General features: G+C 53.4%; 7 protein-coding genes across 7 annotated transcripts; 3 read left to right on the forward strand and 4 right to left on the reverse strand.

Moving 5' to 3' along the window:
* Positions 1 to 1,944: 1,944 nt before the first annotated feature.
* Positions 1,945 to 3,572, reverse strand: BU26DRAFT_515821 (uncharacterized protein). The gene is made up of 3 exons (XM_033828174.1): positions 3,479 to 3,572; positions 2,545 to 3,420; positions 1,945 to 2,495 (listed from the first exon to the last, which is right to left on the reverse strand). Exons 1-3 carry the CDS (start codon positions 3,503 to 3,505, stop codon positions 2,217 to 2,219), a joined length of 1,182 nt encoding a protein of 393 aa, XP_033688470.1. The 5' UTR covers positions 3,506 to 3,572; the 3' UTR covers positions 1,945 to 2,216.
* BU26DRAFT_223592 (uncharacterized protein) lies at positions 3,328 to 5,253 on the forward strand. Its single transcript, XM_033820784.1, has 3 exons — positions 3,328 to 3,602; positions 3,648 to 4,168; positions 4,231 to 5,253. The coding sequence occupies exons 1-3, from the start codon at positions 3,598 to 3,600 to the stop codon at positions 4,977 to 4,979; spliced, it is 1,275 nt and encodes a 424-aa protein (XP_033688471.1). The 5' UTR covers positions 3,328 to 3,597; the 3' UTR covers positions 4,980 to 5,253.
* A 1,081-nt stretch (positions 5,254 to 6,334) lies between these two features.
* On the forward strand, positions 6,335 to 7,207 carry BU26DRAFT_420351 (alpha/beta hydrolase fold protein; the record flags this gene model as incomplete). Its single annotated transcript, XM_033823357.1, has 1 exon — positions 6,335 to 7,207. The coding sequence occupies one exon, from the start codon at positions 6,335 to 6,337 to the stop codon at positions 7,205 to 7,207; it is 873 nt and encodes a 290-aa protein (XP_033688472.1).
* Positions 7,208 to 7,477: 270 nt separating this feature from the next.
* Positions 7,478 to 11,159, forward strand: BU26DRAFT_223712 (DUF699-domain-containing protein). Its single transcript, XM_033820785.1, has 5 exons — positions 7,478 to 7,676; positions 7,729 to 7,768; positions 7,819 to 7,964; positions 8,017 to 10,803; positions 10,857 to 11,159. The coding sequence occupies exons 1-5, from the start codon at positions 7,660 to 7,662 to the stop codon at positions 11,074 to 11,076; spliced, it is 3,210 nt and encodes a 1,069-aa protein (XP_033688473.1). The 5' UTR covers positions 7,478 to 7,659; the 3' UTR covers positions 11,077 to 11,159.
* Positions 11,160 to 11,242: 83 nt separating this feature from the next.
* Positions 11,243 to 11,647, reverse strand: BU26DRAFT_560770 (uncharacterized protein; the record flags this gene model as incomplete). Its single annotated transcript, XM_033832830.1, has 1 exon — positions 11,243 to 11,647. One exon carries the CDS (start codon positions 11,645 to 11,647, stop codon positions 11,243 to 11,245), a length of 405 nt encoding a protein of 134 aa, XP_033688474.1.
* A 441-nt stretch (positions 11,648 to 12,088) lies between these two features.
* On the reverse strand, positions 12,089 to 12,913 carry BU26DRAFT_515824 (uncharacterized protein). The gene has a single exon (XM_033828175.1). It carries the CDS (start codon positions 12,511 to 12,513, stop codon positions 12,190 to 12,192), a length of 324 nt encoding a protein of 107 aa, XP_033688475.1. The 5' UTR covers positions 12,514 to 12,913; the 3' UTR covers positions 12,089 to 12,189.
* A 1,547-nt stretch (positions 12,914 to 14,460) lies between these two features.
* On the reverse strand, positions 14,461 to 15,687 carry BU26DRAFT_477714 (uncharacterized protein). The gene is made up of 2 exons (XM_033825617.1): positions 15,321 to 15,687; positions 14,461 to 15,128 (listed from the first exon to the last, which is right to left on the reverse strand). The coding sequence occupies exons 1-2, from the start codon at positions 15,603 to 15,605 to the stop codon at positions 14,529 to 14,531; spliced, it is 885 nt and encodes a 294-aa protein (XP_033688476.1). The 5' UTR covers positions 15,606 to 15,687; the 3' UTR covers positions 14,461 to 14,528.
* Positions 15,688 to 15,775: the final 88 nt, after the last annotated feature.

Below are 15,775 nucleotides of genomic sequence, written 5' to 3' on the forward strand. Positions count from 1 at the left end.
AATCCGGTGAGCATTTTCGTGTACTCACTATAGAGCGCTTTGAGCCATTCCTGGCGTGTTGCCCACACCTAAGCCCAGGCCGGACGGCCCCGCGAGAGTATGGCGGACGCGCCAGGACAGTTCTGGAAACATCAATCCCTTTCCTTGAACAGCGGGAGAGGCGGTCGTGCTTGAAGCCGGCACAGATGACGGAGCGTCCCACAAAAGCGCCCTTCTTTCTCGACATATTCCCATTCCTTTTTGCTGAGTATAGCCAGGAGTATCTTTTGCTTGATGGGTTTGTTCCGATGGTAGATGAGCATACTAGTCATTGTGACCATCCTTAGGATTGCAACGGATGTGTGAGGCATATGCGCATGATGTACGAGACGCAGAGTTGTGGTTGAGAGCCTTACCACGAGCCAAAGTTTTATGACACGTGAAGAAAAATCCCGAGCAGAATGAGAGATATAGCGCAGTGTACGACCTCGTTGGTGCATTCCGTAGGGTAGCCCGGCCTCCCATCTCTTGCTGTGCGTGTAAATGTGCTGAAGAGCGCTGTTGAGTAGGAAATGGACGAGCGTGGATACATGTAATAAGAGAGTGTGCTACGCCCTTGTAGAGGGAATTCTGTCGGTCGAGTCCGTCCTGCATGGTTCCGGACGCAGTCCTGCGGGTACGGTCATGGTGGTCCGAGACTCCCTGGAGATACGGGAGCGATCCTCGTTATCGATAACGCCGGGTCTCCATCTCTTTCATCATCCAGGTGCTGGCCTGCCTCCACATGGTATGTCTGCTTCGTAGGCGAAATCGGTAGACGTGTCTGCACCAGAACAACTCATGCCCTCAGGAGTGGGTCCGTCCCGCGTATTCAAAAGTAACGTGCTCTGACTGAGGTCTGTACTCGTAGGGCCATTATGCATCCTCAGTGAATCAAGCTGCGGAATTTCCAAGCGCTCGGCCTTACATTGCTGTCCGCAGTCGCTGTTCCTTGTAGATGAGGACGACTTTGCGCTGCGACACCTCCGCGTGGCGTAGGCTATCCGGCGAAGAACCCGGTCCCAGTATACCTATCCAAAAAATGTCTTGATCGCAGACGATGTTTGAATATGCTGTGCCATGTCGCAGTGACTCGGAAACGGTCGTAGAGGACAACACGACGGTGTTTTCGATTCGAGGGGTTGTCGTGCGGCGGGGAGCTCACAGAATCGGCGCTGAGGACGGATCGTAACGTCGCTTTGCGGAAGCGGTTAAGAGGAGCTTCTGGAAAAGGTACATGTTGTGCAGACTGTTCTGGGGGCGTGTTGTCGAGGGTTTGGTCCTCGAAGCGAGTACTGTGCACGAGAGACCTTTGGTGGTTGGCACTTCGGCGCGCTAACTTGTTAGGGCGAACAAATCACGTGCTCTCTCTGGGCCAGAAAAGCGAGACAGATTTGTCAGGGATCTAGAAGCATACTTGAACGGCACCTGCGAAAGCCATAGCAGCATGTTCGGAAGAGCAACCTTCTTCCCGAGATTTGTAGACGGCCTCTCAAAGAGGGTTCCACTTCGGAGTCTACATTGAACTGTAAAATTTGCATATCCACTGAACGGGTTCGCAAAGGACGAAAAACGAGCGCTGAAGCTGGAGAAGTATGCCAAGAGGTGAATGTCTAGAACTCCGCACCGCGACGAGAAGCCAGCCATTCAGTGCTCGTTAATTTCCGTCAACGCTTGTCCCAAGCCGCGTCAAGCTATCGGACCCACAGCAGCCTATTTCCACTCTCAGCCGCCAGGTGCTCAACAGCTGTCGATCATGACGAAAAGCTCCTATAGCACTCCCATAATACCATATCCCGATGTAAAGCCTGTTCGTAGAGCTAACCTGGTACCTAGGCGTGCTAGGCAGCTCGTACGCGCGGTGCATTGATCCAACTGTCTCTATCCTGCCGAACCATAAGTCTGAAGCGAAGCAGTGCGGAACTGTGATGATAGAGTCATTCATTCATATGTAGGTACTACACTATTACGACCTCGTGGAGCCGCCCTTGTGTACAACAGTCTATGAACAGTCATGAATCGTATATAACTCACCCGACGCATTGACCAAGGAAATCCATGATTGGTCCCATAAGTATATTTGCACAGAAGAGAGCCATTGGTGTGGCTATATTAATACCATCCCATCTTGTACGAAATCGGACCGTCGTCTTAGTGTGCGAAGCATCTGAAACAGCCTCATTCAGGGAAGTGAAGACTTAAGCTTCGACGTTGCGCCTGCGCAGACTGCCAAACCGCTTCTTCAACGCGGAACCCATACTTTTGCCGGTAGTATTGCTCCTGCCGACACCTGCGTTTCCTCCTTCAAAAGACTCCGCGGGGAAGCTGTTAGGAACATCGGCAGTACCTAAGCTCACGTTGCGGCGACGGGAGCGCAGTTCCGTACCGGAATCGCCGTACTTTTTGTGCTCCTTGAGGGCCTTATCGATGGTAAAATAGGGCTCGCCCTTGCCCTTGATATCGTCTGGATGATAAGTCTGAAAGCAGTCAGTATGCTTCGGCGACCAGTGCATGGAAACAGCGTACCACTCCGGGCCATCGCCTGTAGTCGCCGCCGGGCTCCCGCTGCAGGTCTGCACCTTCCTCATAGTCGTAGACCCTGCCAAAACTGTCCGGTACTCCTGGAGGAAAGGTAGCTGTGCCCTCCAATGGCCGGTGCCTCGTCACAGCATCAACGATGTTCTCCCTTGGTGTAGCCTTTAGAGCTTCCTCATTCGAATCCGCGACCGCAGCTACCGGGCTATGCATCCAGCTGGTGTTGCGAGCGATGTTGGCAGCATCGTAGGGGCCCTCATGGTGGTAGCTGAGGGTCGACTTGTCGAGGCGATCAATGATGTCGGCGCCCTGGAAGTTCTTCTTTCTGAGATGGTGAGCGCGATGAGCAGTTTTGGTATCCTTGCGGATTACGTCTAGGGGCCTATGCGACGTATCGCCTGCGTAGCGCTCACGGAGAGAGCCACCGCGGGTAAGGCCACCATCTTTCTTCAACGGGGAGCTTGAACTCGGCTGGCTGGACCTTCGCGGCCGGCCCTCCTTCATGGAACCAAAAGCCTCCTCGCGGTGATTGGAGAAGTGCTCCCGGCGGGGACTGGCAGAGTTGGGAGGAGAAGGGTAGTCGTACCTCCTCCGGGGGGGCGTCGCCCCGTCGCGGATTGCAGACGGAGCTGCAGACGGAGACTTGGTGACAGTAGACGCTCTCGAACGCCGATATGGGTTGGTCTCGACAGTGCTACCGGTGTGCTGCGGCCGGATGTTGACGGATGAGTGGTTTTTGAGGCCGGCGGATCCCGGTGGAGAAGGAGGATGCTGGCGGGGAGCAAACGTCGACCCAAAGTGACTGTTCAAGCCCGTCTCCTCGCTCGGATCCGGCTCGACCAAAGGGTCGATAAGTGCATGTCGTGCCTGGAACGTCAGGCACTGTGCCGAGACGCGAAGCAAGGGAGGTAGCGACGCTACTTACTTGGGCGAACTCCTTGCTGCTGCCCATGCTGCTTTGTGCGACTGGCGATCTGGATCGAAAAAAAAAGGTACTGGGAGGGGCGGCGACTCAGTGAATTGGACGATGGTCACCTGAGAAAGATGAGGTGAGTGGAAGACGAAGGACGGCGGAAGCGGCTGATAGATAACAGCCCAGAGGAGCATCGAGTGACTTGGCAGGAACCCGGAACGCGTAACACATGTCATCGCTTCCGCGTCCGTTTCCCTGCATCGCTCTTTGCGATCAGCCAATACAAGCCTACGTCATGGTGGATCGGACGGGAGCTTGGGCCAGCACGCGCACCCCGATTTAGCAGCGGCGCGCCTTGTCGTCACCTCCAGCGATCATCAGGGTCGCGGCCGCCCAACGGCACCAAGCCTACCATGTCCTTGGTACTCTACTCAGACTCCGAGCCGGACGACGATGATAAGAACGAGCCTTTGGCCGCGCTGGCATTGCGGAGCGAACATTCTCGGCTCTCAAGCAAGCGCAAACGCAGCGAGCCCGACCACCAGGTGAACCCCGAGCTCCCTCCGCTTCCGGCTGCATTCCATGATCTGTACTCCACGAATGCGCGCACCAGCACCAGCGATGACCCGAGTCTCCATGGTGGGCGCAAGCGCGCAGTCCCGCACGTTGAGGGCAATTGGCCAAGCCATGTCTACCTAGAGTGTAAGGCCATCCCGTTAAAGCTCGTTCACGGAAGGGGCGGAGCCCATGCTAACGCGTCCGAGGGGTCCCTTCGCAGACAGAGGCCCAGAATCTGCGCGGTTTGATAGAGCACGTCCGCGAATCAATAGAGCGTGCGAACAAGTGCAGACGTAAGCTGCTACCTGTTCCGGACATCACTCCCTCTTTGCGTTCACCGCTCGGCACACCTCTGCCGCTCCACGTCTCGCTCTCGCGCACACTGCAGATTAGGACGCAAGATAAAGGATCATTCTTCGAGACACTAATAGCCTCTCTTCGGAAAGCTGCGGTACGGCCTTTCCATATTCGTTTCACGACTATGAAATGGGTGCCAAACTTCGAGCGAAATCGGTGGTTCCTGGTCCTTGGAATCGAAAGACCCGCGCAGGATGAGTTGAACAGACTCTTGGGGGCCTGCAATGAGGCTTCTAAGAAGTGTGGATTCCCAGGTCTCTACGTTGGCGGCAGGGGCGATGGGCCTATGGACGGTAACACTTCTATCCATCAGGCGAAGTCGAGAAAACGCGATCAGATCGTGCAGGAGAAGAAGGATGACTGTACCGAATCTGAGGACCGTACCGAGAACTTCCACATTAGCATTGCCTGGAACCTCCTAGAGCCGGATCCTGAATGGATCACGTTGGTTCGGAACATTGATGTGTCAAAGCATGTCAGCGCGCCCGAAGCCCCCTTCGACATGGTGAAAGCGAAGATAGGGAATGTTGTTAACAACATCGACTTAGGCTCCAGGAAGTCCGGTCGTAGGAAAGGAGGTGTCCTCGGGTTAGAATGAGCGTTGAGGCGCAATTCTTGCGCATTTTTAGCCGACAGAATTTGGCTTGATCAATCTCTTGTTACGCTGCTGCGAGAAAAAGCTAGGAGAATTGCTCAATGACGTGGCCCTGCTCTAAGAGAAGAATGGTGACATTGGAACAATGCTATTGTAGGTGGGATATTGCGTCAGCTTGACTGGCGTGAGCAATGGGACATTCCGCCTGATTGACTGAGGAAGCGAAGGCTAGGACCACTCCGCCAGAGGTCGGTGCCCTCCCACATTGTACCCTCTATGCATGTTGCAATGTTGAGGAATGGACGAAGGAGATGCTGTCAAGGGCTTGTGCCGCATGCAATCCGTCATTGGCCGAACGGTGGGGTATATGGGGTAATTTCTCTGTATGTTCGTAAAGAGTGTGGGCTGCCGCTCAAGGCTTCATTGGGATGAGGCATGTATAAGAAGAGATAGGTGCCGGAGTTGCGCCCAAGGATTTTCAATGCCCATCTATTATCAACATCGAACGGGCTTTGCGAGTTGAGTTATCTCGCGACTCTCAATCACTTCTATGGCTGCACAGCTCCATAGGTTTGTCTACAGGCATGTGCTCACACCCTTCCACAAACAATTCGTCCTGTACATAGTAGTATTCAAACGACTAACGAATCCTCTGTTCGCGAGCTATCAACCGTTGAAGCACCTCCCTCGTTGCTGTAGCATTTCTTGGAGCTCTTCGGCGCTTGACACAAATTTGGCGAGTGCATCAAGCAGGTGTTGAGGGAGACGCCGGCATCGTCGTCGACGGAGCATGCCCGCGTTTAACGCTCGAAGCACACAGCACTCGCCGCGGAGAATCTACCGACGCCGTAGCAATCGGCCGCCGAATCAACTACCATGCCGCTTTCCGTGCCGATATTCCGTACATATTCAAGTGTTCCGGCCGCGGAAATCGTGTGGAATTGAGCGACGTTGAACCGCATCGAGATGAGTAATCATCAGTAGATGCGCCGTCAGGCTCGCCAAGGAAAGGCTGCGGCTAGAGCAACACCACTTGCAAGTTCCGGAACACTGCTTTAGGGTAAGGAGAAGGAACCATGGCGCAGCTTGAAGCTGTGTGCATCGTCATGGCTTAGAGATTGGTCAGCTTGATTGGATAATGTACGTGCTTGAAGGACGGTCTGATTCCGAAACACAGAGTCGCAATATGCGGATAGCACGCCTAAAGGCATGTGCATTTGGAATTGGAGAGGAGCTTGAAAGGTATAAAGATGCTGGGCTTCACCGTAGGGTGGTCATCAGCAACCCAACAATTACAAGGACAGATCAACTTCTACAAACCTCTCCTCCAAATCCGGTTATAGCACTCATCCCTCATCATGACCTTCCTCACCACCATGACGAAATACCTCGCCCTCTCGTCCGGCGAAAACATCTTCTACCGCGAAGCCGGCTCCCCAACCTCACCCACCATTGTTCTTCTTCATGGCTTTCCTTCATCCTCCCACCAGTTCCGCAACCTCATCCCCATCCTCGCCCGCCACTACCATGTCATCGCCCCAGATCTCCCAGCCTTCGGCTTCACCTCCGTGCCCTCCAACTACACCTACTCTTTCGACAGCATCGCCAACAGCATCGACACCTTCCTAGCCGAAATCCCAAACCCGCCCGAGAAACACAGCATCTACATCTTCGACTACGGCGCACCGACGGGCTTCAGACTCGCGCTGAAGCATCCAGAGAAGATCCAGGCTATCGTTAGTCAAAACGGGAACGCCTATGTCGAAGGTCTAGGCGCGTTCTGGGACCCCGTAAAGCAGCTCTGGGCGAGCAACAACTCAGCACCCGCGCGCGACGCTCTCCGCCCCTTTCTCGAAATCGACGGCACCAAAATGCAGTACTTCCAAGGAACTCCGGATCCTTCCACAGTGGCTCCAGAATCGTACACCTTGGACCAGGCGCTTTTGGATCGGCCCGGAAATAAGGAGATCCAGCTAGATATCTTCTACGATTACCGGAATAATGTGGAGTTGTATCCGCAGTGGCAGGAGTACCTTAGAAAGACGCAGGTTCCGCTGTTGGCGGTCTGGGGAAAGAATGATCCAATCTTTATTGCGCCTGGGGCGGAGGCTTTTAAGAAGGATCTGCCGAATGCAGAGGTGAAATTGTTGGATGCGGGGCATTTTGCGGTGGAGAGTAATACGGTCGAGATTGGGAGTTTAATGGTTGAGTTTTTAAAGAATGGGATCTAAGCAGTATGGAGAAAGGAAGAGGGGCAGATTGGGACATTCATTGAACTTAGCTTAATCTAACAAAACAACAACCTTGCGCTGCTGGTAACATATGCAATTCAATGAGAAGAGCCGTCTTTCAGGTGATATGCGATGAAAGCTCGACGCGCGAGAAAAGAACTGTCGGTTACATAAGCCAGTGAAGGCGGTGTCGGAGTTTGGCGCTGAAAGCGCCGATGACTTTTGATTCTGCCGCCGCCAAAATTTCGAGCGAGGTCGCCAAGATTTCGAGCTTCGTTCACTCGTTCCCCTCTACGATTGCGCATATCCTCACATTTCCTGGGCCGAAGCACTCTCCGAAACCGAAAACTGTACTGCGATCCTTTGCGCGACTCCCTCTTGAGTCTGAAACCCTACAGCCGGCATTTCATCCAGTATCTGGGGGAGGCGGGGGTGCCTGCGGAGCTATTAAGATGCCGAAGAAAGCCATGTACGGAAGAGCTGTGGTGTTTCGCACTTTTCCGAGGGCTAACGTATACCAGTGACTCTCGTATACCGGCATTGATTCGAAATGGCGCTCAGGTACGCATGCACCGATCTTCTATGCTCGGTCAAGCACTTACGCCCTGCAGGAGAAGAAACGAAGCTTTTTTGTAATCGTCGGCGACCGGCAGAAGGACGTTATAGTCAATCTATACCACATTCTACTTAACGTGGATGTGAAGCTGAACAAGTCGGTGCTGTGGGCGTACAAGAACAAGCTGCTGGGCTTCTCAAGGTGCGCAAGGCATATCGCAAGTTAAAGGAGAGTCGCTGACGAGACCGTGAAGTCACCGGAGAAAGCGCGAAAAGAAGATCAAGAACGAAATCAAGCGAGGCATACGCGATGTCGATACCGAAGACCCCTTCGAACTATTCGTCTCGTCGCAGAACATCCGATATGTGTACTACAAAGAGACGGAGAAGATTCTCGGAAATACATACGGGATGTGCATCCTACAGGACTTTGAAGCTATCACGCCGAATCTGCTTGCACGAACGATAGAGACAGTCGAAGGAGGGGGACTGGTACTTCTGCTGCTGAGAGGTATGAACAGCCTGAAGCAGCTATACACTATGTCGATGGACATCCACTCAAGATACAGAACCGAGGCCCATAGCGATGTCGTGGCGCGATTCAACGAGCGATTTATCCTTTCTCTTGGGAAGTGCGACGCATGCCTGGTGGTCGATGACGAGCTAAATGTGTTACCCATCTCAGGAGGAAAGCATGTCAGGCAACTACCGCCACCGGATCTAGATGCGGGGAATAAGACTCCGAAAGCGAAGGAGCTGGAAGAGATTAAGGAGTCGCTAGCGGATTCGCCACCAGTAGGACATCTTATTAAGCTCGCGAAGACGGTGGACCAGGCAAAAGCGCTCTTAACATTTGTGGATGCTATCGTGGAAAAGACTCTGCAGAGTACGGTGACATTAACGGCTGCCCGTGGCCGAGGAAAGTCAGCAGCTCTGGGCGTGGCAGTCGCAGCCGCAGTTGCGTATGGCTACAGCAATATCTTCATCACGTCACCAAGCCCAGAGAACTTGAAGACGCTGTTCGAGTTCGTGTTTAAGGGCTTCGACGCGCTAGGATACATGGATCACCAGGACTACACCATCATGCAGTCCACAAACCCGGATTTCAACAAGGCCATCGTGCGCGTGAACATACATCGGCAGCACCGACAGACAATTCAGTACATCCAGCCACAGGATGCTTACACTCTGGGCCAAGCGGAGCTGGTTGTGATCGATGAGGCTGCAGCAATACCTCTCCCGTTGGTGAGAAAGCTGATGGGTCCTTATCTGGTCTTTATGGCTTCAACTATCAACGGCTACGAAGGAACAGGACGATCACTATCGCTAAAACTCATCCAGCAGCTTCGAGAGCAGTCTCGAGGTCGGAAAATCAACGGTGCTGACCACGTCATAGACCGTTCGACCGGCAAAGAATCAAAAGATGGCACAGAGCCTTCGATGGCCGGTCGCTCTCTCCGAGAAATCACCCTCTCAGAACCCATCCGATACGCTCAAGGCGACGCTGTGGAACGATGGCTCAATGACGTCCTCTGCCTTGATGCGACCCTTCCACGATCGAAAATGAACACTCAAGGATGCCCGCATCCTTCCGACTGTCAGCTCCTTCACGTCAATCGCGATACCCTCTTTTCATTCAACCCAGCAGCCGAGAAATTCTTGCAGAAGATGATGGCGCTATATGTTGCTAGTCACTACAAGAACTCCCCGAACGACCTACAGCTAATGTCCGATGCACCAGCACATCAGCTTTTCGTCCTTGTCCCTCCGGTCACAGAGGATAACAAGCTCCCTGAACCTCTTTGCGTTGTTCAAGTCGCGCTTGAAGGGCAGATCAGCAGGGAGAGCGTGCTCAGCAGCCTCAGTCGAGGCCAGCGCGCTGGTGGTGATCTCATACCGTGGATTGTCTCTCAGCAATTCCAGGACGAGAACTTCGCAGGCCTCTCTGGTGCCCGGGTTGTCCGAATAGCGACTAACCCTGACTATATCAACATGGGCTATGGTTCAAGAGCACTCGAACTGCTTGTCGACTTCTACGATGGTAAATTGGCTAGCCTGTCAGAGAACGAACCCCATGAGGTGCAGGAGATGCGGAGAGTCACAGAGGAAGAGCTGGAAAATGCGACACTTCTTCAAGACAATGTCAAGGTCAGGGAGGCCAAAGACATGCCCCCGCTCTTCGCCCGGCTGCCGGAACTGAAATCGCCGCATCTCGACTATGTAGGTGTGTCGTACGGTCTTACCCCTCTGCTTCACAAGTTCTGGAAACGGGCTTCCTTCGTGCCAGTCTATCTCCGCCAGACAGCCAACGAGCTCACTGGCGAACATACGTGCGTAATGCTGCGATCGCTCGAGACGACTTCTTCTGACGGCAGCTGGGTCGCTGCTTTTGCGAGGGATTTCCAGCGCCGGTTCCTCTCCCTTCTATCTTACCAATTTCGAACATTTCCCGCAGTGACAGCGCTATCAATAGACGAATCTGCTTCGGCAGGCTCAAAGCTGGATGTTGATTTCACACCGAAGCCGCTCAGGAAAGCCGAGCTAGATGAACTGTTCAGCGCTTACGACCTCAAGCGGTTGGATTCGTACGCAAACAGCATGCTTGATTACCACGTCATTCTGGACATGCTTCCGACTATCGCTCATCTCTATTTCATAGGGCGACTGAAGGGACAGGTCAAGATGAGCGGGGTTCAGACCGCGTTGCTGGTCGCCATCGGTCTCCAGCGGAAAGAGTTCTCTGACGTGGAGAAAGAGCTCGGATTGACCTCGAGCCAGCTGATGGCGATATTCGTGAAAGTTATTCGAAAGGCTGCAATGTCGTTCCGTAGCATCGTAGAAGGTGCAGTCGAAGAGACAATGCCCGAAGCGATGGAAACTGAGGAGAATGGCGTCGATGGCAATACTGAGGCTGGTTCGCAGCATAAATTTAAGCCGCTGGAGAAGGACCTAGATGAGGAGCTGCGGGAAGGTGGCGACGAGGCTCTGAGGGAAGAAAGGGAGAGGGCCAAGGCGTTGATTGATGCCTTGCCTCTGGACAAGTAAGTCTGTCTTGACAACACCACAAACACACCCCACTTATATCACTCGCTAGATACGAAATTGGAGCCGGTGCCACCGACTGGGCAGACGCCGAACGCCAGATTTATAAAGCTACCACGGAGGGCGGACGAAATAGCATGACCGTCAGCGTGAAGACGGGCAAGGATAAGAAGAGGAAGGCGGGCGATGCGGTGGAGGAGGCATACAAAGAGGCGGAGAAGCTCAAGGAGAGTGGGAAGAAGAAGAAAAGCAAGTGGGGCAAGAGTAGGTAGCGCGAGGGCCACTAGCTAATGACGTCCAACTGCGAACATGGGACGGCGATTTACATTTTGAGATCCAGGATTTGAGAAAAACGAGTTCCACGTTCATATCATTTTCATGCCCTTCCTACCACCATTGCGCTATCTTACTGGCTCCTGCGCTCAGGTTTTTTCCCACTCAGCCCTCTTCTCTTTCCCAAAAGCTTTCCCACCTATAGCACTCCATCGCACCCTCATAACCCATCACCACAAATCCCTTCACATGACAATACGACATCCACGCAAAATACAACCCCGCCATGAGAAGCATGACGAGCGTAAGTCCTCCCACGATGAGCTGGATGTCGAGGAAGTAGATGGCCAGGACGCAATACGGGATGAAAAGCACGCGGTCAAGCGGTGTTGGCGCTGGTGGCGGGAGGGGGAAGTAAGAGAACAGAGTGGCGAGGAACTGGTTCTGCTCCGTTGGTGGAACAATTCGCGCTGTGGAAGGCGGATTAGGTGTCATGGAGGATCGTTGACGTCCACAGGAGGAAGATGATGGTGAGACAGCGGTGGGGCTGTCGAGGCGCCGGGCGGCCATGCTTATAGCGGAAATGGTGTCGTATGGGATGGAGGATGGAGGATGGGAGTAAAGGCGTGAATGTGCAAAGGTTGGGGTCGCGCATGTACTTTAGGTTGGGCTCGGAGTTGGCGAGGAAGACAAAGGGAGGGTCTGGCAAAGGGCGTGGATGGGGAACAAAGATACGGAATCGCGTATTCCAGTGCATTGAACTGAGATAAAGACGCTGAAAAGCACGCCTAGCATGGCTTTGTCTTCGACGAGCCGCTGGCCTCGCGTGACGGTCGCGCTAACCCGGTACGGGAAGAAGCATGAACAGGATTCACGTCTACGCAATCTGCGGAAATGTCCTTGCCTCACTGAGCAAATTAATGTGGATCAACGCGAGATCGTGTTCATATCGCGTGTCTTTGAATGCTTGCTTCCTCAATGAGCTTGATGATGCAAGTCGTATCGGATCGGAGCGCGTATGCCCTTCGCATACACAAAAATGAATGCCACAACCCAGATACCTTCAACCCCAACACTCCGCGTACCATTCCCCGCCCGTCTCCTCACTCCCTTTACGTGATTCCGAAACTCTCGAGGATCCTGTTCTGTATCCAGTGCTGATGCTGCGGCGTCGCTGTCCCATGAATAGCATCCCACAGCGACGTCCCCATCAACCACAATGGCCACAGCTTGCCGACGAACCATAAAGTGGGGTATGCGATGAGAGTCATGACGGCGATCGTGTTGAGCTTGAGGGGCGTGCAGAGCCAGTGGTTCGTCGGCTCGGGGAAGATGCGGTTGAGGACCGTGAAGCCGACGGCGGCTGTGACATTGTATTTGGTAACGTTGAAGATGATGCTGAGGATGGTTGAGGCGGTAGTCCTGTTGTGTAGCATGGTGATGAGCGCGATGGCTTCGATGTGATTTTCGGTGCTCGTGCGTTTGCGAGGATGAAGGTGGTTCTCGGCAGTCTGCGGCGCTGAAGCAGGGAGCTTTGGTGTGGAGTTGTCGCGTTTGCGTGTTGTTTTGGATCATTGTCTGGGAGGTGCTCTGGCGTCGTCCGGAGAAAGCGTAGAGGTTTCCTAGAAGACGTCCACAAGTTCCTCATCTGTCTGCTAAGAGTCGCTGCTACCTCGCACGCAGCATGCCATCGCAAAAACGAAAGCTTCGCACTAAGGGCCTGTCTCTTATGGCCGCCAGCTCTTTCCCAAAGCGCTCTCCAACCACTCTAAAGCACAGACCACTCAGCTCCACCCACCTTCCAACCTTTTAATGACAAAAGAAGGACTATAAAATGACAAAAAAAAGTGCAAAAAACCAATTTGAGCCCAGGGCGCCTTAATACATGCGCTACTAACTTAATGTCTCTTGGGAAAACCTTGCGGTTTTATTGGGGGGTCAGCCTCAGACCACATCTCGAGGACCTGAATCGAACCGACGTCCTCTAAGAGAGTAGGTTGATCGTCTGTGGAATCTTAGGCGCTATCCACTCTCTCATCAATCGGTCGATTTGTGACAGACTACTGCAATTAAGAAATATATATACGCAATAACGATCCGCGTGCGCGTACTGGGTAGGTAGGTGAGGTGCGCCGGATTTTGGTCGCTCTGAGTGGAGGGGCGCGTGCGTGTGCGCGTGACCGTGTCGAGAGGCAAAAACGGAAGGCGCGCGACGGCCTCTGAGCGGGGTCCTGATGGTTTTGTGGGAGTTCAGATGCACGCATGGTCTGCAGAAGCGCGACTTTCCGACGTGGAGCTGAATATCTCCGTCTCTTCTATGCCTGGCGCTAGCTTCCTCTACGCTGCATGATAGCGATCTTTCCAAACATCCACCGCTGAAGAAGCTCAGCATCTTTTTAGATGAGGATTCCTGGGGGAGCGGCCGGTGCCGCATCCGTCTCTTCCGCGGCGCTTCCATGCTTCTCATCACAAAAGGTATTCAGTACAAGTAATGAGAAATCAGATAAAGTTAGCATTTTGAAAGGTCTTTGAAAGGTCTACAGCCTCCCTAAGTCTCAAGCGTCTCGCGGCCATTCTGAAGGAGGCGCTCTGATGAAGCTCGCTGATACGAACATAGGGACCGAATCGTTTAGTTGTGCAGAACCCACAAGACGACGACACGAAGACAAGCGCTAGGAAATTAGATTCAAGAGACCTGTGAGCCTTCCTGAAAACTTTGGAACCTTCCTACGCGTAAGGGAAACAAGCGATGCAACGGTAATGGCCTACGTAGGTCGGTCGACGGGTCCGGCGGCTTTTTGGGGCGAGGAGATAATGAAGATTAGATATTGGGAACTGACACTATTCAGCCACTTCTTTGTAGCTCGTATCTGATGGGTACGGACAAAGACGGGGCGGAAAGACGCTGCCGCTGATGGATTGAAGTTGGGATGAAACGGCGATGACATAATCACCAGCCTGCCGATTTCGCTTGACATCTAGATCTTTGCTCCGCTCTCTATCCCCTCCGCCGTGGGCGATGCCCCTCCAGCTTCAACCCCGTGTGCAGCAAGTTTAACGTCTATGCCAGGTCTGGGCCTTTGCGCATTAGAGATGGGATCGGTTCGAACGAAGACATGCAAGGGAAATACACGCCCAAGAAGTACATTACGGTTTCAAACCCAAAGGACAGCATCCATCAGGATACAAACCTCTCTCCCGAATGAGCGTTCCGACCGAGTCGGCAGCATACGGGCATCGCGCAGGGACATTTGGTCAGAAATGCGACGAGAAAAGCACAACTGGCGGACTGGATCTTTCGAACCGAGAACTCTCCATTGAAACAGGCTACGCGCCTATCAAATGCTAAAGAACGAATCGAAAAACTCCAACATGCTCAGATTACTTTTTCGGTGCCGCCTCATCCCCCGTGGAACCCCTCGATTAGCTTTGCAACCGCGAATAACACCATTTACCAAAAGCCAATGTCGCCAACTTCTACCTCAGGATTGAGGATCTTGACTGGCTCCTCCATATTCACCCAACCCATGTACGGCTTACTCGCACCAAATCCAGCGAACCTCTGCAACTCGAGTGGAAGCTCCTTGATCTTCTGAAGATCATTCGCGAGGTACTGGTTCTCCTCCTGGCGCAAGTATCCTCGCGTTGCGAACGCCGCATATACCAGCCTCTCTTCGTCTGTTGTGGTATTCGATCCTGCACCATGATAGACGCCGCCCAGCATCAAAAAGGCATCGCCCGGTGCCATCTCCGCGTGAGCGAACTTCTCTGGCGAGGTTTCGTAAGAGGGCGGAGGTGAGGTATAGTCCCAGAGATGACTGCCGGGTACGGCACGAGTTGCGCCATTGTGCCTCGTACAGGTCTTACCCGCGACGAAGAGGCACAACATGGTATCACGGCCGAGGTGATGCTGGGCCGCGGCTGGATGTTGAGTGTGGTAAATGTCGTCATCGCGATGGAGTCCTTGTGCTTGCGTACCGGGTCCGACCGAGAATGTGACCGTCGTGCTGAGTTGAGGCTTACTTATACTCGTGCGAGATTCATTTCCGTGCTATAAGCCATCCACGTTAACAAGCCATCCGCGTCAAAGAATCTGGTTCGAGGAACTTACCCATGAATTTGTGAGTTTGCTACTCAAGAAGTAGTCGCAAACGCGATGCCAGATCTTATTTCCAGCTACTGATAGAGCATAGGTCCGCGACTTGCTCAGAAGCCCAGTGACCATCCTGGTTGACGAAGGTACGAAATCGTCCCGTTCGGAATCAGCCATCCCCGTCGATTCAATGTATGGTCGAATCTCTTTTTCCATTACGTCGAGCGTGCATTGCTGATACATGCCACGCAGCAAACAACCACCTGACGCCTTCAAACTATCAACAATGTCGTTTATTAGGTCCTGTTCCCGTTCGTACGCCGCGGAGTGTATCTCGGCGATCTTCGGAAGAGGCGATTTCGTCGCTGCTGGAAATGTGGCGAGGTCCTGCGCCCGAGACAAGAAGTCCTCGTCGAAGAGAAGAGCGGGAGCCATTATGGAAGACAATGAGGGAAGAAATATGGACCAGGGCTCCAATTCGAATAGCAATCCGCCTTTACACGCAGCGCTGGAGTCTGTCCGCCTGAGCTTTGCGGAGAAATGGCACGACGTAGGGAGGCTTTAGATGCAACAGAGCTATTCGACCATCAGGAGGATAGAGCGGA

This window comes from Trematosphaeria pertusa, assembly GCF_010094035.1.
Source record: "Trematosphaeria pertusa strain CBS 122368 unplaced genomic scaffold BU26scaffold_3, whole genome shotgun sequence".
Classification (NCBI taxonomy): Eukaryota; Fungi; Ascomycota; class Dothideomycetes; order Pleosporales; family Trematosphaeriaceae; genus Trematosphaeria; species Trematosphaeria pertusa.

Bases quoted from the DNA above. Each gene is read 5' to 3' on its own strand.
- BU26DRAFT_515821 (XM_033828174.1), bottom strand. From the start codon at position 3,505: ATGGGCAGCAGCAAGGAGTTCGCCCAA. The intron at 3,421-3,478 runs GTAAGTAGCGTC...CTGACGTTCCAG, and splicing joins GCAGCAAGGAGTTCGCCCAA to GCACGACATGCACTTATCGA. The intron at 2,496-2,544 runs GTACGCTGTTTC...GACTGCTTTCAG, and splicing joins ACAGGCGATGGCCCGGAGTG to ACTTATCATCCAGACGATAT.
- BU26DRAFT_223592 (XM_033820784.1), top strand. The intron at 4,169-4,230 runs GTAAGGCCATCC...AACGCGTCCGAG, and splicing joins AAGCCATGTCTACCTAGAGT to GGGTCCCTTCGCAGACAGAG.
- BU26DRAFT_223712 (XM_033820785.1), top strand. The intron at 7,965-8,016 runs GTGCGCAAGGCA...GAGACCGTGAAG, and splicing joins AAGCTGCTGGGCTTCTCAAG to TCACCGGAGAAAGCGCGAAA. The intron at 10,804-10,856 runs GTAAGTCTGTCT...ATCACTCGCTAG, and splicing joins GATGCCTTGCCTCTGGACAA to ATACGAAATTGGAGCCGGTG.
- BU26DRAFT_515824 (XM_033828175.1), bottom strand. From the start codon at position 12,513: ATGCTACACAACAGGACTACCGCCTCAACCATCCTCAGCATCATCTTC.
- BU26DRAFT_477714 (XM_033825617.1), bottom strand. From the start codon at position 15,605: ATGGCTCCCGCTCTTCTCTTCGACGAGGACTTCTTGTCTCGGGCGCAG. The intron at 15,129-15,320 runs GTACCTTCGTCA...GATGGCTTATAG, and splicing joins ATTCCGAACGGGACGATTTC to CACGGAAATGAATCTCGCAC.